Below are 21,677 nucleotides of genomic sequence, written 5' to 3' on the forward strand. Positions count from 1 at the left end.
ATCTGCTGCTGGAGGGATTTCACAACTTTTATAAGATCTGTATTTCTCTGCTGTACTTCAAGCAGCACAAAAACAACAGGATACAATAGAATGTCATCATTCCTCTAGTCCATGATACTTGTCTCTATAGAAGTCATTACTATGCCTGATGGGCTCAAGTAGGAATGTTTTTCATCTGCTACTATCATATCAGTGTACAAACTCATTGAGTATGAATGCAAATACTGATAATAGCAGGTGAAGTTATGCTGCACAGTTAAGCGCTCGCTGGATGAGAAATGAGCTTGTGTGTGAATTTCAACTGATGTCAAGGCCGCATTGCAGGGTGCTGCTGTATACAGCTCACCTATTGGGTAAAATGAATTGATGACAGCATCCATTTGCTTCTCTTTGCATCCATAAACTGTTTTGTCCTCAGTAGTAGAAAGAAAAAAAGATTGGGTTTTTTTTCTCCCCCTCAATGTGGTTTTCCAGAGAATTTCCTCTGTATGTTCGTGCCAGTATTGAGAGGAGTTTTATTTTTAGAAATGTGAGAAAAAATGAGCTCAAGTGATTATCATGACTGAAACCATATGGACAAGTTAGAATGAAATGTGTCTCCATATTGTTTATGTAAGCAGTCGATCTAGATCCAGAAACTGAAGAAAACAAGAGATCAATATTTAGTTTTCCATCTGCATTTTTCATTCTATGTATTATGAAACAATTGAAAATGTGCATCTGGTTTGTTTCTTTTGTGGTAGTCTTACACTTTTAGTTATTGGTGGGCGATATGGCAAAAACATATTCGGGCAGGATCACGATTCACAATATTATTATATGTGCAGTTAAGTATAATTAAGACAATAAAGTATATTGTATCATAACACAATTCTTTTTCATGTTGGTTTTTAAGACTATTTTGCATCACATGATGATAGAAGCTAGTCTTAGTTCAGGCACTCACAAACACAATTCCATCAATGAATAACAGCAAGTGTGCAAAGCTGCATTAAAAGTAGTGACAGTCTATTTGGCCTTGTTTAAAATAGACATTGCAGTGTGAAACCAAACTGAAGGCACAACTAAAATCATGTCACAGCTGAAAAGGAAAGAGTGGATGTTGTGTAGACGTGTAAATGTGTCATTTCTTATATCTAACAGGATGTACACCGTTTAAAAAAAGGCACCATCGCATTACACCAGAGATGACATCATGCTGGTTGACAGAAGTTGGTGCTACCGCTGAGCAGACGTGGCTTACTGTTAAATGATTCCTAGCAGGACATTAAAACTGCTATAGACTCAGGTTATTATAGTTTTTAAATTGTCATTAGTTTTTATTTTTGTTTAGTTTTTCAGTTCGTTTTTTGTTTGTTTATCTACTGCAGTCGGAGTCTAAATATGCCCATATGCCCAATATGTGACGTTTTCTGCCTGGAACGTCTCCTTCTTCTTCTTCTTCTTTTTCTTCTTCTTCTTCTTCTTCTTTCTAGGAAATCATAAATTGTGCGTCAGACATCTTCCTGTTGTGCGAAGTGTGGCAGCTGGCATCTTCTATGCTGCCACCTACTGGAAGCAGCCTGTTATGTCAAGAAGTCAAACTGAACAGGACTTAGTAAATATCCAAGCTGATTTAAGCAATTCAGTTTAGTTTTAGTTAGTTTCACATTATTGATTGTAGTTTTTATTTAGTCTTAGTTTTGTTTTTATAGTATAATTTTTCACTTTCTAATTTCATATCACACAGACCTAGTTTCTACCACTTAAATTCATTTGTCAATATGTGTTTGACATCAGAAAGAACTCGGTTAATGTTGGGAATGTCAGTCACATGATCCACATTGATCCATAGTGAGACATCCTGACAGCAACTTGGTAGTCTACCAATTTCCTGAGGACATTCCTGGTCTCTAGAGGATGTGTAATGACTTTGATGACCCTCTGGCGTTTCCTTATGCTCCATCATGTCAAGTTGTATACTTCCATGCAAAAATTGTACAAATATGAGCGTCATAAATTTAGTTTAGCGCATTTATACACCCCAGAGGATAAACCCCAATGATCTGAACGCCTCTTGGGACATTTAATTCCTGTAGTGGGACCTTCAGAACAAAGTACAGATTCAGCTGCTCAGTCAGTAACAAACCTCAAGTGCACAACCCAGAAGTCAAACGATCATCTGCTCTCCCTTAAAAGAAAAAAGAAAAAGAAAAAAACACATCATTAATTAATTATTTTCATGAAATATAATAAACTCTATCCGACTTCTTTAGGGCTAGAGTGATAAAGTGCTGGACTCATAGAGTCTGAGTGACTAATCAACTGCTAATCACTGATACAGTACCTGTCAAAAGTGTAGAAACACCTACTCATTCAATGTTTTTTCAAATACAGAATACAAATACAGAATACATTCCGACTATAGAGACTTATGGAATTATGTAGTAAACAAAAAAGTGTTATGGAAACAAAAATATATTTTATGTTCCTTGAAATTCCTTGATGACAACTTTGCCCATTATTGGCCCAATCTTTACCAGCTTCATGAGGTCGTCACCTGGAATGGTTTTCAATGAACAGGTGTTCCTTATAAAAAGTGAAATTGTTGGAATATCTTGCCTCCTTAATGTGTTTGGGAGCATTGGTTGAGCTGTGCCGAGGTAGAGTTGGTACAGAGCAAATAGACTTATTCCACTTCCTGCTCAGCTAAGTCAAGAGAATCAATAGTACATCATTACTTGAAGACATAAAGGTCAGTCAATCTGGAAAATTTCAAGAACTTTGATAGTCAAATAGCTGCCACTACTGGACTAATTTATATGCTTCATATAGGTTTTCACACACCTGCTCAATCATTGTGTAAAGTGGGTTGTTGGGTTAGGGTTAGGGGATTGTCTATTCCGAAAAGGTTAAGTCAATTTTCCACTGTCTGAAAGAGGAAGGGCTGGGCATCGGAATACAATACCTTTTAAGGGTATACCAAGTAGTATCGGAAAGTCTGCAGTCAAATGTTAAATATGACTATTTGTAAGGACTTGCTCACAGCCAATCAATGCAAGGGTTCTGACATGGGTAATGCAACATGTGATTGGTCCACTGCCACAGCAGCTACAACCTGTCTGTGGTGGGGAAGTCGTGGTGAATTTGAGTTAGTTCAGCAGCCAAGATGTCACCTAAACACTCTAAAGTGTGTCTACACTACACACCTGTTACACTGGATAAAAGACAGAGCACTAAATGTGGAATGGGTATCTAATGAAGTACTCAGTTGGTATCAGTAACACTTTAGGGGTACTTGGATTGGTACTGGTATCATCATCTTTTTTAAATGATACCCAGCCCTAGAAAGGGGGATTCAGAGATTTTCAGACAATATGATAAGCATTTGTTTAAAGCATACAAAGGCATTAAAGACCTTGTTTTGTCCGAGCCATTGTTTCCTTTAAGACAAGGATTGTGAGGTGTAGAATTGCCCTGGCTTGTTCACAAACCTGGTCATTTACATAAAGAGATACTCCCAAAAAATCTCTTCAAATAATGTAGGACTACTTGATGTGGAAACACTCAGCATATGAAATAGATAAAGAGACAAAGAGTGAGGCTGATTTCCTGCTGAATGATGTTCTGTTAAATCAAAATGTTTTGTCGTATTCATAAGTGGAGATTAGGCATTTCTTTGTGTTTTCCTGTTTCTTTGTTGTCACAGAACCAATTCTTTGTCATTCATTCAGGAAGGCATAATAGTGGGAGTATAGGAGCTGTATGGAGCAGCAGGTGTTCCGGCTGACTAATATACTTCATAAAGGAATGTTTTTTTTGTTGTTCCTTATCACCAGTTATACCATTGTACATTGAAACACACCTGAAAATGAAAGAGGAATCATCCCTTTATGGAACATGAATATAGATACAGTTTTTGGCCACTTTTTGGCTTTAAAATATATTTACATTGCATTGCTCATCAGAATTACAGCTCACATTACATCAACAATTGTTGATGAATGAATCAGTCGATTAACAGAAAATAAATTGGCAACTATTGTGGAAATCATTTTTCAGGCAAACATTCTGTGAGTCAGACTCCTTAATGAGGATTTGCTTCTCTTTGTTTTATATTGTTGATCGAATTGAACATCCTTGGTGTTTTTTTATACTTTTGCTTGCTAAAACAAACAATTTCAGACACTTTGAGAAATTGTAATGACATTTTGTAGCATTTTTAGTTAATTGCAGCTGTAATCACAGTTTGCACATGCTTTTCCTTGCCATGCCTTAATGTATTTCTGTCTCTGAAATATCAAGCAGAAAAATACTCTGAAGTACATTTTAAGGAATCAAATGTCAAATATATTTATTTCCCGCTGAGGCACCGTGGCCACTCAGCTTGAAATGAAATGCCTCAGAGCTCCTTGCTGCGTGTGTTACCTGCTGGGTGAACAGTCAGTCAGAATACGCTGTAAATACACTTTGATGCTTTGAAAGGCATTTTAAGTGAAGTGTCCCTGGTGAGTTCTTCTACTGCCATGACCTCACCCCATCTCTCTCTCTCTTCTTAACCCCCGACAGGACGAGTACCCAGTCAGAGGGGAAATCGTGCTCTCATCCAATGACCTCCAACTGGTGCTACAAGTAGAACGTAATCAGTAAGTATTCCTTTTTTTCTAGTCTGTGCTACCTTCACACCTTTTAACACACTCCTCTGTCTTCCGCATGAGCGAGAGAACAGCTGATTAAAGTGTGAGAGCTTGTAAAAAAAAGAATCTGCTCTCTATTTGTACAATTTATGACTGAAAATGTTTTATGTGCGTCATGCTTGAGAGATTTACACCACCAAATAATGTTACCCAAATCACCAAAGAGGTGCCCAAAAATCTAAAAAAGTCTCCTTTCTTACTTGTGTCTTTACGTGAGTGCAGTAGCTCAAGCTTACTAAATGTTTGAAGGCTTATAAAAGATTGATGGGATGGGCGTAGGATGAGGATGTGCTTGTGCAAACAGCTTTTACTGCTTAAAAAGATTCACAAGCAAGGTTTGAGTTCACTTGAGCTGCTTATTCATGACACAAATAGTTGAGGTGGGGGGGGGGGGGGGGGGGGGGTGTCATGGTTTCAATCCTGTCATATTTACCTAAAGTGAATACACCACCTGCTCTTCAGCCACATATTTGCTGCTTTGAATTAAGAGCAGAGAATGTGGAAGTGACACACCTCTAATCAGAATGAGCAGTGAGCGTCGCAGAGGCCATGTGGAACAGGGTTCAAGGCCAGCAGAGGTTATGATGTTCCTGTGATAACATCAAGAGGGGAGGGGGGAGCGGGGGGGCTCCCTCTGATGTTAGCCAGAGACGTGCAGAGACTCTCGAGGCGCACCGCTTAACATGCTCGTAAACCTCAGAGGTGGAGAGAATATGTGTGAGCGCCTCCCTGCTGTTCATCAGAGCAGGGATTCCTAACCGAACAAATAGATCCTCATTAGACTGAAGACAAGAGGGTTTTTATTTCACTGACCCTTAGCTCAGCCTTTTAATGCTTACCATTTTTCTTTTTTTTTTTTTTTGGTGCTGTTCCCCACCTCCCCCTCTCCCAAGAGTGGTAGAAAACACTTCTATACACAAGTACACAAAAAAAACAATTAGATGATTCCTAAAAACCATTAATGGATCCTTGAGAGGAACCTGAATGTAAGCTGATTTAAAGGACTGGTTCACAATATTTCAAGTGTGGCTTTTAAACATCAGTGCCAGGAAGCCTAATGAACACTGAAACAGGACTTTCATTCACTAAAAAATCTGCCTATTCATACTGACCATTAGAAGATCCCTTCATAATGCACTTACAATGTTGGGAAAAAGAGAAATGACCAAAACACAATGGTTAATATTTACCTCTGGGGTCAGGGTTAGGGTTAAATGGGGTTAGGGTTAGGGTTAGGGTGTTAGGGTTAGGGTGTTAGGGTTAGACGGGGTTAGGGTGTTAGGGTTACGGTTAAACAGGGTTAGGGTTAAACAGGGTTAGGGTTAGGGTGTTAGGGTTAGGGTTAGACGGGGTAAGGGTGTTAGGGTTAGGGTTTAACAGGGTTAGGGTTAGGGGGTTAGGGTTAGGGTTGGACGGAGTAAGGGTGTTAGGGTTAGGGTTAAACAGGGTTAGGGTTAGGGGGTTAGGGTTAAACAGGGTTAGGGTTACATTGTGTTCAGATACTAAACAAAGCACATTCTCACCTCATGTTATTTGTGCAAATGTGACATTCTATACAGCCTGTGTTGTTTTGGCCCATACCAGCTGATCATACATTAGTTGTGAGCTAGCTGTCACATGCAGCTCTCCCTCCAGTGTCTCATCTCTCCTCTCAGCTCTGTTCATCTATGTAGCAGATACATGAAGCCTCGGGACACATGCACAATCTTCACCCGAGTCATCTGACATCTTTGCATCCAATCTTTTTTTTTCTTTTTTTTTCCTATTGGCTTTGTGTGTAATCACGCCATGTCTAAAAAATAAGCCTGGAGCTCTGAATGCACAGGAAGAAAATAACCCTGATGATGTCATAGAGCTTATCTTAGCTCAGGCTTCAAGTTCAAGCAGAAAGGCTGTTTTACAAACTGGGGGTGATGGCTTTGAAGGACTTATGATTTATTGCTACTGCATTATGGGAAATGTAGGATCCAGCATATCTGAGCCCCTGCTGCTTCAATTTTCACCTTTACTTTGAAGTCTCTTGACATTATGTAAGCACAACACTGCATCACTAGAATACCATTTAACATGCTTCTGCTTGTGTAAATAGAAATATTATACAAATATAATACATAATCTAATTATTCTGAGGCTTTCTGGATGAAGAACATCAGACAATGTTGACTTGACATCGGCCAAAAAATAATAGTTCCACATTTGTGATGCAACAGCTGAGAAAATAAACTTTAGTCCATTTGAGATGAGCCTGAAACATGTTGGAAAATCTAATAAAGGCCAAAGCTGGAAAACAAGCTTGATTTAATTTGAAGGTTTTTTGGCTTTTCTGTCATTAGTCACTGCATTACAATCTTTGATAAAGCTCATTTTATCAATTCAAGTGAGGAAAAACTGCCAATACTAGATAATTGTAACCTGGTTCAATGATAATAATAATTAAAGCTGCAAGCAGTGGTGAACGGGCCCTCGCCCCCCTATGCATGTCGGTTTACAGATACAATACTCAAAGACACTTTACTTGAACGGGGGGAGAGCAGTTTATATTGAATGTGGTGAGGGATGGGGGGGCCGGTGGAGGACGGAGCTGATGTGGTTTTGGATGGGTTAGAGTTTATTGAGAGCTTTGGAGGTGGAATCAAAGACAACACTGTACAGCAGTTTATAGGAGGGAAGTGATGAAGGTGTGAATGAAGGTTTCGGTGGCTGACAAAGAGTTGAGCAGAGATGGACCATGTTGTCTTAAAAAAAGAGCACATAATAAGATCAATCACAGTAAATGAGCCTTAATTCAATAACACTCTTATCAACTGTCAGATTTGTCTTTTAAAATGTGACTTTTAGTTTGTAATGATGGACACAAAATCTACTTGATTAGATGCTTTTTTTTGTCTTCTTTTTTTTGCAGTGTACATGAAACTACTAGTGAACAGTTTCTTGGTTTTTATTTAGTTTTCCTGCTGCTAAAAATATGATAATAATAAATAAATACAGTATGAAAATAAGAGGTGAGATCATGCTGCCAGATGAAGTCAGATGCTCAGTATTAAGATATGTTTCAAAGAGCTGTGTACCCCTCACTGCTGTCTACTGCAGCGTGTGTGTGTGTGTGTGTGTGTGTGTGTGTGACGTTACAGCGTACACACCGCTGTTCAAACAGGAGCTGCGGCTTTTGTCACAATGATTGTCGGCTTGTTGTGAAGGAAACGTGGGAAGCGTCGCAGTGCAGGTGCGTTTGCCATCAAAAAGAGCTGAGCGAGCGCTAGATGCTTCAACAGGGGCGTCACACACACACACACACACACACACACACACACATACACACGCAGGATTTCACCATTTCACTCAAAAGCCAGTGTACACATACTGGGATGCGCTGGATTTCAGTTGCTTGGAAACAGATTGATGACTCGGAGTAAGAGGGGGACAAACAGAGGAAGTGACACAGACACTTAAGGCAGATAAACAAGAAGCTGTGAGACAATGGAGGCATGTATGGCAGCGAAGAGACAGAAACATAGTGAGAGCTGACTGCTGACGGTAAAGTGAGTCAGGGCCAGACAGTCACAGTGTGTGTGTGTGTGTGTGTGTGTGTGTGTGTGTGTGTGTGTGTGTGTGTGTGTGTGTGTGTGTGTGTGTGTGTGTGTGTGTGTGTGTGTGTGTGTGTGTGTGTGTGTGTGTGTGTGTGTGTGTGTGTGTGTGTGTGTGTGTGTGTGATGCAGGACGGCCGCTTGGCACACACTGTGTTTATTTTAAACCGACAGTTGAGTCCCAGCGAAGCAGAGAAGTTTGGTCTGGACCAGAGAATGTAGGTCAGACAAAGAGGGACACAATCTAATGAAGGAGGAGTTACTGGGAACCTTACTGGAAACTGACTTTATTATTTTATTTGTATTATTGGGCCTCCATCCATCCACTGGGACACAGCTGGAACACAGCCAGGAAGAAGCAGAGGGGGTTTGAATCAGACTTATGAAAGGAGGAGAAGATGTATCTTATGAAACTTCAAAAAGAGTTTCATTATAAGAACACATTATAAGGTGAAGAAAAACACCTGTAGAATGATACAAGTATGTTGTTACCACAATAAAATGCACACCTTGAATTACATTGAGTAAAGTCATTACTACAACATAACACCTCAGTATTAGTGAAAAGTGTTTTGTTGTAAAGAAGAAAATGTTCCAAAGATGAAAAAAATCTTATCCAAATGAACCATCGTCTTTAAGAGGAGAACAAAATCTCATTATGAAGATAACAGCTTCTTATTAGCAGCACAAATATTATATATATACCGATATTTAAAAAAAAAAAGTATTCATAGCTAATTATGATGATTAATGTTTACTGTTTCAGTGCACTGATGTTATTTTACACAATATGGTTTACTGTTAAACTGTACATTACATCTCTTTACAGTGTTTGATGAATCCTTGCAAAAAAAAAAAAAGAAGTGTATTATGTATATATTCTGCCAATATATCTATCAGTATTTTTTTTTACTAATACAGTATCTGTATCGGCATCAGCCCTTAACATCCAGTATGAGTCAGGCTCTAATCTCTTGGTGTTAAACCTGTCATGTTATTTAAAAGAAAATGTCTTCTAATGAGAAAAGCATCTAATTATTAACACACACACACACACACACACACACACACACACACACACACACACACACACACACACACAGTATCTTATTATAAGGAGATAATACACTCTGTTGTGATAATGAAAGTCTATTCATTATAACAAAGTATCACACTACCAAAAAAATAAATATCTTGTTATGATGATGATGATGATGATGATTATCATACCCCAATAGATATAATGATAAATCTGTCTCTTTATCACAAGTGTGTTGGTAGAATGTGTATCTAAACATCTCAACAATTAAAACAATGATTAAAAAGGTTTCATAATGATAGAAAATACATCTTTATACTACAAATCATTTTGTTAGAAGAAATAAAGCAACAGCAACAAAACATCTGCTTATAAAGATAAAGCATGTTGGTCACATGATCTCTTCACTTTGTCACAACAGAGTGTCTGACTAGGAGGAAAAAGATGGAATACTGTGAAGAGCTTTTCATTTATTATGAGAATATGAAGAGTAGAGTCCTTTGTCATCCTCTGAAACACTTGTGTTAGTTTAGTTGAACTGACTGGATTGTAATTATTGGACACTACAGTAACATTTGCCTACTGAAAAGCTCAATATTCCTTCATCTATCAGGGTTTTAGTTCAAGTTCTACAGTAACATAGGCAAAGGCAATAAACGTGTGTGTGTTGTAGTGTTGTGGTGAGGGTGGAGCAGCATTCTGGATGGAGCTGGATGGAAGTGACTGGCTCATATGTGAAGAAGTGTGACACATTGGTCTTACCACACTGTGACTCCTTCACTATGAAGCAGTTTAAACAGACACGAGTGAAAGAGGAGAGAGAGAGAGAGAGAGAGAGAGAGACAGAGAGAGAGAGAGAGAGAGAGAGAGAGAGAGAGTGAGGGATGGAATGAGAATGAGTGGGGAATGCTCTGGGGAAACTGACCCACAGACAGATCCTGAGGATAGATAGAGGGTGAGAGTGAGGAAGTGTGTGTGTGTGTGTGTGTGTGTGTGTGTGTGTGTGTGTGTGTGTGTGTGTGTGTGTGTGTGTGTGTGTGTGTGTGTGTGAGAATGCGAATGCCAGCTGACGTAAGGCTGGACGTGCCTGTGCTGGCTGAATACCTGCACACAGACAGACAGATGACACAGTGTGTGTGTGTGTGTCATGCTGTGATGCTGTGATGCTGTGATGCTGCTGGCTGGTGTGTCAGTGTGTGTGTGTGTGTGTGGTAGGAGTGTGTATAGAAGGGTGCTCGGGGCATCTGACAGCACTGTTAGACATGTGATGACGAGAACTGCCCCTTCACACAAATTCCTGTAGTGTTGTGGTTGAGGTAGTACAAAATAAAAGGGGGCTTGTGGAGCTGAAGCCCCAAAATGTTACTTTTATGGGATAAAAAATAATGTTTCCTGCCAATTTCCATGAGGTTTTTGGTATAAGCAGTAGAGACAATAGATATAGTTCCATTAGATTAGATTTCATGGCTTTTCTGTCGTGAAAAACTGTCTCCCCTGTAAGAAAAAGCAAAGGGTATTTTTTCATATAATTTGTGATATATATAATTGTTATATATAATGTTCACTTGAAGAATATTTAAAAGCTCAGATTTTCTGAATTAACAAGGTCCTTTTTTCTGTTTCTCTGAATTAATGAGGCAAACCCCCCCCCCCCCAAAAAAAGTAAAAGTGGATTCAACTAGACAAGCAGGCCATGTTTGCTTCCATTAAATGGAGCTCTCATAGAAGGGATATGAAAGTGTCTGATGTTTTAGATGATCTTGTTAATTCAGAAAAACAGAGCTTTTTTTTCAAGTGAATGCAACACGCTTCTGTAGTAACCAATACTATATTAGCAAAAACTTCTGGAAGTAGGTGTAAATAATTATTTAAGCCATTTAGCGCAATTCACTCATGTTCATTGAGGACTACTCAAGAGCGCCCCCTCTAGGTGAGCTGTAGCTAATGGCATTAATAAGAAGTGAACAGGCTGCAGCTGATGGACAGAGCAGGTTAACACCATGCAGGGAACATGTTCACTATGTCTCACGTCTTTACTTAAACAGGTTATTTCTTTATTATTTTCACCTCATAATAAAATACTGAAATAAAAACTGATGTTTAACAATCAGTCCTCTCCTCAGCAGGAGATCTGTGCCAGCACATTCATTGCTTTTCTCACATCTTAATAAATCCATATGAGAATATAAATTCCATCGTAAAGTTACAGTTTAATATTGACTCACTCTGACAACAAAGTCTTTAAAGTGACAGTTTTTCATATTGTGTAATGAATGAAATAGAATTTGAACGCTGAACATTAACATACACAATATGCGCTGCACAAAATGTGAAAATAACATCAAGTAACAAAAGAATAAAGTGGCAGCGTGCATGTCTGGATAAAATCCAATAAAGTCAGTATGATTGATGCTTCAACATGCACACAGGAAGAAAAACAAAGAACAGTTACTAAGAACAATTTAAAGACCTATGTACTGCAGAGAAAATCACAATGATAGAAATGTAATAAAAAAAAAAGATTTAGGATCTATAATAAAAATCTAAAAATAATTAAATAAAATCAAAAAGTAAAAGTTAGAAAAAGTTGAAGTTAGAGCAAAAACTAGATTAAAATAGATTAAAAAGACAAAACTAAAGTCAAATGAAATAAAAGAGTTTAATGAAAGTTAGATATCCAATATTTCTATGGTTAGGAAAAAAATCAAAGCTCACTATTCAACCTAACATCAGTAGCCGACACCCAACCTGGCTGTCAGACAGGAAATACTCCTCCTGGTTCCACCTGAGGGAGGGAGGGAGGAAGGAAGGAAGGAAGGAAGGAAGGAAGGAAGGAAGGAAGGAAGGAAGGAAGGAAGGAAGGAAGGAAGGAAGGAAGGAAGGAAGGAAGGAAGGAAGGAAGGAAGGAAATAAATACATATTAGTATATATGTGTGTGACTTCCCATTCAAAGAGGAACTGGAAATGTTCTTCCAGAAGCCCAGAAAGATCCACTGTAGCATTAAAGGATGCACCCTGTAATAATTGTTCTGTTGTTTAAAAAAGAGATTTTGGTGCTTTAGTGACTTTTCATTCACCTTTCATGGTCTTCATCAACACCTGATAACCTGACTGTTGTTGTATGACAGACTTAAAAAACTGTGAAACTACCCTTTAATGTAAGTGCTATCCTCTCTATAATAACTATATTATGGAAATGAGAGCAGTTAAATCCACCAGGAAACCATCTGAACAGCAGAAGTCACTATTAAAAAGAGAAATGGAAAGAAATGCTTTATATAATATAAAAAAAAATATTGAACTTGCAGTTTCAATTTCTGACTTACATTACAAAGAAAATCATTTAGGGTAATGTTTACAGGTGAGACTGTTTATAAAGGTGCATATCTCCTGGGTGCAAAAAAAAAGAATGCAATGCAATATGGAGTTAATTAAAAAAAGAGCCAGCAGGTTAATCATCACATATTGAATATGAATAGCACCAAAACAATTGGCCATATCATTCAATTAGTTAGCATTGGCTGGGGGAGCTCAGCAGTGTTATCTACTGGCCTCTGTATCTCCCTCACACATACACACACGCACACACACACACGCGCACACTGCTCAGTATGTTGGCATTGCACTTAAACACCACATTTAATTTTAATTGCAAATTTTTCTGTAGAGGGTTAGTAGATGAAGAGTAAGCCCTCTTTATGTTAATGAAAGCCTTGATTACACTGCCACCGCGGGATGATACGTAATGAAACGGCCTTCCATTGTACATAATGATGAGGCGGACCCTTGCAAATCTGTCGAGTTGAGCTAAATGTATTGCCGTACTTAAGGCGGCGGACCTGACAAGGTGTTAATTAGGACTCGGGTCCTGTGAGAGTCTCGTCTTCACAAAGACAACTTTAGAGGGAGCGGCAGGTTTTTTAAGCACTCTCCTGGCAACGGCTTTTATTATCCCACTTCCTTCATCGATTTCTTTTTTTTTTTTTTTTTTCCTCCTTCCAGAGGAACTAGTTTGTTTGAACTTGGCTGCAGCCCCACAGTGTCTCCACTTTAATAGTGATTAAAATCAATAATGAGCTTTGTTCTGTTAATCTGCTCTAATCCAGCTCGGGATGTCAGCTGAGAGGATGACTGGCAGCTCAGAGCCAGCTGTGCCCGCCTCCTCTTTTTTTTTTTTCCACGGAGGGGAAAAACCAAAAGCGCTCTCTGATTTGGAGCCGCTTCAGCTGGCAGGATGAAGGGATGGATGGGGGGAAGAAGGGAAGGCGAAGGAGGATGACGTCTGAATCGGTACCAGGAAATGAATGAGGTTGATGAGAGTGTGGGAAAAAAGACAGGAGACGCTGCAGAGGGGTTGGAAACACTCACAGGAAACAGAATAAACCTTCAGTGACAATTTGTCCTGGAGGTCAAGTAGGGGAGGGAAGAATCTGGAAGAGGGGAAGTGGATGTATAAACGGATAAACGGAGAGAGAGAGTCCGATAAAGACAGAGAACAGGTGGTGTTTGAGCGATGCGATGCGAGGCCTGAGCCTGCCAGACTCTGCAGACTCTGTAGTGTTTCCTGTTTGGCATGTGCTGAGGATGTAGTTAGAGCAGCTGTGCAGCCTTGAAACATTATGTATTTACTCCACATTTCTATACACACACACTTTTGGATAAGCGATGCGTGTACAGTACAGTCTTGTTCACATTGTGTTTGTGTTCCCCAAAACCAAGCGTAGCCTCATCTGTCAAAATGTGACCTTCTGAGAAGTGAATGTCTGAGACAGAGCACGACCGAGCCTCGGTTCTGCAGGGCTTTTGTTGCCATCTCTCATTTCACTTCACGCCTTAAAAGTCCAAGAATGACTGATGGCCGCTAGCAAATCGCACTTCACACACCTTCTCCAGGCATAATCAGAAAGCACAACACTGAAGTAAAGAGTTAGACGCTTCTTTAAAAAAAGCCAAACTTTCAGTCGAAGCGTTACAGATTAGAATTCTAACAAAGAACATGTGATTTATTTTATCTTTTAATGTGTTTCTCTCTTGTTGGATTTTTCAGTGTTTATTCCATTCACGTTTATTCCAATGTTTCGAAAACATTCACAGCATTTTAGGCTAATTGTTGGCTATGAAAATGACCTTGGATGTGTTTTGAATGTGTACTGAGACTTGAAAAGCTGAGCCGAAGCACAATTGATGTCTCTTTTATTTGTGATTTGGGCTTTTCAAGATGTCCCTGCGTGGCATTTCCACAAATCCAATTTCTCTCTAAGCCCTGTCCTTTTAGATTTGAAAAATTATGCAGATTTCAGCTTGGCAGCCTGCTGGCCCTCTGTTTGGACGCCCAGCCCCCCCCCCCGAATGGAGTGGCCTTTCTAGTGCTAACGTGTGATTGTGTTAGAGCCTGTGCAATTATTTTTCAGATTTTACTGCTAATTCTAATCACTCAGTTAGAGCTACACGATGCTCAATTAGTAGACAGAATGGAAGACAACAGAAGGAGCAGGAATGGAAGAGTTTTAGAGACTACAGTGCAACATACAGGAGTGACAGGAAGTATAGGTGCAGCTGCAACATCACTATTTTTGTAGATGTGTAAGTAGACAACATCCGTCTGTCTATCTGCTGCTTTGTTCTAGACTGAAATATCTCCACTAGAGCCTGACCCATATATCAGTCAACCCATATTGACCTATCACAGATAAATCAGTCAGCATATGTGTTGTCCGATATGTACTGATATTTTTATATACGCCGCATTTAATGTATATTTGATCCTTTTTTAAAAAAAAAATAAGTTAATCTATATGTACATGTATACATGCAAAACCTGCCAAACTAATCCCATTCTCATCAGCCTCTACTGGACAGGGCTAATTGGCAAATGTTTGCATGATAAATAAGATGATGATCAAGGTAAACATTATTAGGGCTTTATTAATCTGCTGATTGTTTTCTCAAATAATAAATGAATCATTTGGTATGTGAAATGCCAGAAAATAGTGAGAATCTGTCAGTACTGGCTTAAGAAGGCGATAAGTTAATTAAATGAGTGAAGCCTGGTGTTCTCCTGCTTGGTTGGAATGAAAACCTGCAGATACATGAACCTTTATGGAATAGTTTGGACATTCCTGGCTTCTATGTTTTCTATAAGGCAGCATTAAGATATAAACCACTGTCCATTTCATATTGTTAACACTTCCTGTTTGATCACATTCACTGCTTGCCACAACACCACTACTTCACCAGTAGCCATTACTTCACAGGCTACTTGTTTAGCCTGTATGCCTTCATCCAGTGTGTGCTATAGGCATTTAATGATGTTTGTCAGTTGATGCAATGTACAGTCCATGTACAGAGTTTTCTACTCTTAATGCATTCTTAACTTGACTCTTCAAAAGGTCACTTAGGAAACATTGTTCCTGTCTCATGTGAATACTTGTAGAGATAAAAAGTGATTAAACTACACATGAAAGCACTTGGTCAAAGATTATACCCTGCATACTCATGGCTGATTTAACACTTAAAGTAAAACAGTCAATTTTTGGCATTTTCCACAAAGGGGTCAGAAAGACTTCGGAAGGTTTTCCTGGAAGCAGCACCTACCGTAGTTACCCCTAGCAATCGTTCCTCCTTTCATTCCAACAGAAGCCATTAACCTTGATCGTGTGGCAGGGGCGGAGGGAGCTGACAGCACACTTCACAGACGGGTGACAGGCCATGAACAGGCGTTGTGGCCAATTAGAGCCGGTGTGACAAACATGGAGGTTCCTGCTTGTCAAAGCTAAGGAATGTGACCATCACATGTTGTCAGGTTGAGGTTAGCTGTGAAGTATGTACTTGTCCGGTCAGTCCTGATGCCTGTTTGACTGTCCTTGTTTTAAAGCTTGTTTGTGAGTTGTCGGTTGTACGACATCAAAGATAATACACATCAGATTGGAGACAGAAGATACAGAAGCTGTATTCATTGATTTTTTTTCATGGCCACTTGGGGGCAGCAGAACAAGATAACACATCTGACACACTGTCACCTTTTTAAGCTGTTTTGGTGGACATGAATTGCCTATAAACATTTCTAGCAAGCCTGGATCAACATCTTTGTTTTTTAAATTTCAAAAGCTAGTCGTTAAGTGACAGTAGAAACAATCTAGTCGATAATACGTTGTGATGTGTGTCTACGTTGGAAGGTAAAAGTGTTCATAGTTGTTCCAAAAGGCCACATTTGAAGGCAAGGTGTTGGACGTGTTTGTTCACATGAAAAGTGAAGGCCCAAGAGAGGAGTTCAAACTCTTTTTCAGTGTTCATTTCATCAACAAAAACTATGGCAAAGAATACATAAGCAGCCAGAGTTCAGAAATAACTGGATGAGGAGTCAGTCTGTTGCAATACTGCATATATGTTTGAATGAAGTAAACAGTGACTTATCTACTAACATCGTAATAGACAGGAAAGGTATGGTAACTGCAAAGATAGAGACAGCTATAGCTTAAGAATGCTTCACAAAATCCTTGACGAAAATTAGATTAAAATATCTCTTTCTAGGGTTTGTTGACGGTAACTAAAAGAAGTCACATTCATATGCGTTTTCATCAAAAAGACTAAAGCTGTGTCCTTATTCAGTCATTCACTACTCCCTGTATAATAAACACTACATAGTTGACTACTCCCTGTATAATAAACACTACATAGTTCACTACTCCCTGTATAATAAACACTACATAGTTGACTACTCCCTGTATAATAAACACTACATAGTTCACTACTCCCTGTATAATAAACACTACATAGTTAACTACTCTCTGTATAATAAACACTACATAGTTCACTACTCCCTGTATAATAAACACTACATAGTTCACTACTCCCTGTATAATAAACACTACATAGTTCACTACTCTCTGTATAATAAATACTACATAGTTCACTACTCCCTGTATAATAAACACTACATAGTTCGCTACTCCCTGTATAATAAACACTACATAGTTCGCTACTCCCTGTATAATAAACACTACATAGTTCACTACTCCCTGTATAATAAACACTACATAGTTCGCTACTCCCTGTATAATAAACACTACATAGTTCGCTACTCCCTGTATAATAAACACTACATAGTTCACTACTCCCTGTATAATAAACACTACATAGTTCGCTACTCCCTGTATAATAAACACTACATAGTTCGCTACTCCCTGTATAATAAACACTACATAGTTCACTACTCCCTGTATAATAAACACTACATAGTTCACTACTCCCTGTATAATAAACACTACATAGTTCACTACTCCCTGTATAATAAACACTACATAGTTCGCTACTCCCTGTATAATAAACACTACATAGTTCGCTACTCCCTGTATAATAAACACTACATAGTTCACTACTCCCTGTATAATAAACACTACATAGTTCACTACTCCCTGTATAATAAACACTACATAGTTCACTACTCCCTGTATAATAACCACTACATAGTTCACTACTCTCTGTATAATAACCACTACATAGTTCTCTACTCTCTGTATAATAAACACTACATAGTTCACTACTCTCTGTATAATAAACACTACATAGTTCACTACTCTCTGTATAATAAACACTACATAGTTCACTACTCCCTGTATAATAAACACTACATAGTTCACTACTCTCTGTATAATAAACACTACATAGTTCACTACTCTCTGTATAATAAACACTAGTTTGTGAGCAGAAAATCAAGATTTCAGACACTAACTAATCATCATCATTTGGTATCATCATCATCAGCAGCTGTAGAATCATGTGATGGTAGTTTTCACATCTTTAAAATGTGGAACTTTGCATTATGGGATTGTTACACTACTTTTTTCATGGTGGAATATTTAAGTGCAAAATATAGTTGAGATATTTACACTCAGTATTCAGACAGTCAAATAATGGTAATGGTGGGAGGGTAAATGTAGAGTCTAGTAAATGGGAAGTGATTTCAGACACAGCTTAAGACTAAAACTAAAATCATGTACCAAAATTTACGCTGACATTACTTCTGAAGCTGTTCTCCATCAGACATGCGGTTCTGATTAATTATACTGAGGGTTCAACTAAATCTGTTTGCCATTCAATGCTGGACAGGTAGTGTATGGTTATCAGTTATCTGAGCTTTTTTTGCTGAAAACAGCTGGCTGACACTGGAAATAAGGTTGAAGAAACAACAACTATTGGTTTATACAGTATACCATTAAAGCATACCACTGTCTGATTTAGCCTTTAAGTGCCTCTTACCTCTATATATAGACATAGTCATGTGTTTCTTTGATTGAGTTAGCTTGTCTGCTCTGGTTTGTAATCGTGGCCCCTCACTGGGCCCCAGATACTCACTCTGTTATTCCAGACATCTTTTAGAGTACCAGTGAGGGCCACATAATTGCATTAATTGCAGCTCTGCCATTGATTTTTTTCCCCCTGCTTTTTTTCCAGAGACTATTAACTCAGCTTAACTCCACCTCAGGCCTGTGAATACACTGTAATTATGAATAAAGTATTTATGTCAGCTGTACACGGCACAACAAAAGGGATAGCAGTGTTTTGGTGTACTGTAGCTACGGGAAACGGCACCTGGAAGCTGGCTGCTATTATTTCTTCGTCACCTTATCACCACTGTTCCCGCTCACGGCAGCACTCAGCCTTTTCTGCCGTGGTGATGAATGTCCTCTCTGAGCCCTCATGTGTTAGCCTCTTTAAGACTCAGCGCAATATGCTCAATTCAAAAACCCACAAAACTCCAACCCACCTTATTCCTGCTTTTCTCTCTCAGCCTTGTTCAGTATTGAGCCATTTTTTCAATTGATAAGAGTGTTTGCATACCATTCCTTTCAACCCCCTAAAGAAAAACACAATTTATAACTGGCCTTAATTTAATTTAGGTCATAGTAGGTATGGCATGAAGGTATAATCCATTATAATATGATAATGCATGTAAAAGAGTCTGTTATTGAGATAGTTCTGAGTTTTCTCTCCTGAGCAGTTGTTGTAAATAGCAGAGGAGCATTGAGAGGGCAACTGTTCACCTCCCTCCCCGTCATGTCAGATGTTTATCAGCCCATCACAACACTGCTGTTGTTGCGAATGCTCCCTGGGGCAGGAGCTGCCGGCCAGTAAAGTGGACTGAAGGAATCCTGTGTGCACACAGACAGCAGGAGGGGTTATTCTTAAACTCGTTTGGTCTGGGTATGTGAAAAGCAATGAATGGTAAACACATGGAGGAGGAGGAGGAGGAGGAGTGGGTAGAAAATAGACGGAGGGGGATAATTCATAACAGATGGCAATACTTAATGTCTGAGGAAGTGTGTGTTAGCAAGAATGTGTGTGTGTGTGCACTTCCTTTGTGTGTTTCCTTAAGTTTTTCTGTCAGTAGGGCAATGGGTCACTTTACGTCTCTCACCCATCCCCCACTTCTTCCCTTCCTCCCTGTTATCTACCAACGTCTCTCTGCCAGCGCTTGGCAGTAGTTCATTTGTAGACGTAACTAACAGCTGGCTGGGCTCTCAGGCTTGTTGTGTTGTTTCAGCTGGCCGATGAATACTCAGTTACAACAGAGCAAAAAGACATTAAAGAGAGACATTGCAGTGTAAAAAGTTTGGGTTTATGTATGGGGAATGACTTCTCTACAATTAAATATGGGGTGGCTGTGGCTCAACAGGTCGTCCACCAATCTGAAGATCAGAGGTTCAATTGATGGCTCCTTCAGTCCACATGTCAATGTTTCCTTGGGCAAGATACTAAACCCAATGGTCTATGAATGTGACTTGTAGTGTAAAATCACTTTGAGCGGTCAAAAGACTAGAAAAGTGCTATATAAGTACAGTCCATTTACAATTTAAATACAGGGTAGTAGATTGGTCCTGTCAGAATAATGTCCAGCAACAGTCTTGTCGAGAAAGACAATGGCAGTGATCTACCTACAGTACAGATCAACTCTAGTGTCTTGTATCGTCAAACAAGTTGACTGAAACAAGAAGTGAACAGCATTTGTAATTTGTGCAAGAACATCAACATTTTTCTGAGAATTGGCTGCAGGAACGGTGCATGCATTGCAGTTCATGATAAAGTTGCATGATACATTTTCTTCTAACCATCACCACAAACTTCCCTAATCAGAATCAAGTAGTGATACTTCCCCTAAACTGAACCAGTCCTTAAGTACATTGGTGGCAATTCAACCGAGAAGTTTTGAAGGCACCAACAGAAGTTTTAGTCCTGATGATGATTGGGATGCCACATTACAAAACACTCATGTGGATCAATTTCGGAGGTAATAACAAAACCGCTTTGCTTTGTCATTTACATTGGAGGGCTTGTTGACAGCAAAACAGTCCCGCGAGGTTATAAATCTGCTCGTGACACCCTGAAAAGTGACAACATGATGTACAACTTCCTGTTCTCCAAATTCAAGGAAAACAAATAGTGTTTAACCAACCATACGACTATAAGAAATGTCATATTGGTAGAATCGGTGAGAGAGGCTCTTCTTTAAGGTTGTCAGAGTGATAAAATGCCAAAGGAGAGGTGGTTTCAATAAGAGGCAACTACTGAAACTAATGCACATAATTAAAGAACAAAATGCTTTAGTCAGCACAAGTACGACAAATGTAATAAAAGCAACACACAATAAAAAGACATTTAAACATGATTAAAAATGTTCAATTGAGAATAAAAGGAAGCTAAAATATACAGGTACAAGGCGAGGATGCTGCCTGAGCCCTGTCTTATTCTACATGTATATTAATAAGTTGGCAGCAACAATTCTGCAGTCACCAGCATCACCTGGACTCACTGCAGGGGAGGGGGGCGCAACATGTCCTCCATATGCAACCTTGTCATAGTGTCCCCAACTGCTCAAGGACTGCAACAGAATGTGTCTCTGCTGGAGAGTTGCAGCAAGGACGTTGGATTATTCATAAATTATATATTAAGAAAAAATCTGATCAGCTGTTAGAGGTTTTGCATAGCCTGAAGTAGAATTTGGGAACATTTTCTTAACATAACATGGCACTAACATTTTGAGCCCACAAAGCCCCCCCAGTCCTATTCATTAAAACAACCAGCGTCAATAGAAATGTACCAAACATGGTTTATAGAGCAGCAGAAGAAAAGGTACCTGCTGCCAAGTGAGAAGACAGCTAAGAAATTGTATAGCTACTCATCCCAAAGAGATCCAGACTCTTCAGTTGAAACAAAAAAAGCTAGGGAATGTGCCTCTCCAGCAGCTTTCACACAAACCATCGTATTTTGAAACGAGACATTGAATTAGCCAAAGATCTTATTGTCAAGGAGAAGTTTTGCTTGTATGGACCACAGAAACCAACACAGAATGGCTCACTGTTTGCTTGCTTTTAGCACCAC

At 39.1% G+C, this 21,677-nt stretch overlaps 1 protein-coding gene across 1 annotated transcript in view; it reads left to right on the forward strand.

The window, feature by feature from the left end:
* Positions 1 to 21,677, forward strand: part of adam19a (ADAM metallopeptidase domain 19a) — a 198,867-nt gene that overhangs the window by 85,052 nt on the left and 92,138 nt on the right. The window contains exon 3 of the mRNA XM_053343856.1: positions 4,549 to 4,625. Within this exon, the coding sequence (XP_053199831.1) occupies positions 4,549 to 4,625 (77 nt within the window). The remainder of the gene's footprint in view (positions 1 to 4,548; positions 4,626 to 21,677) is intronic.

Source organism: Scomber japonicus, chromosome 22, assembly GCF_027409825.1.
Source record: "Scomber japonicus isolate fScoJap1 chromosome 22, fScoJap1.pri, whole genome shotgun sequence".
Lineage (NCBI taxonomy): Eukaryota > Metazoa > Chordata > Actinopteri > Scombriformes > Scombridae > Scomber > Scomber japonicus.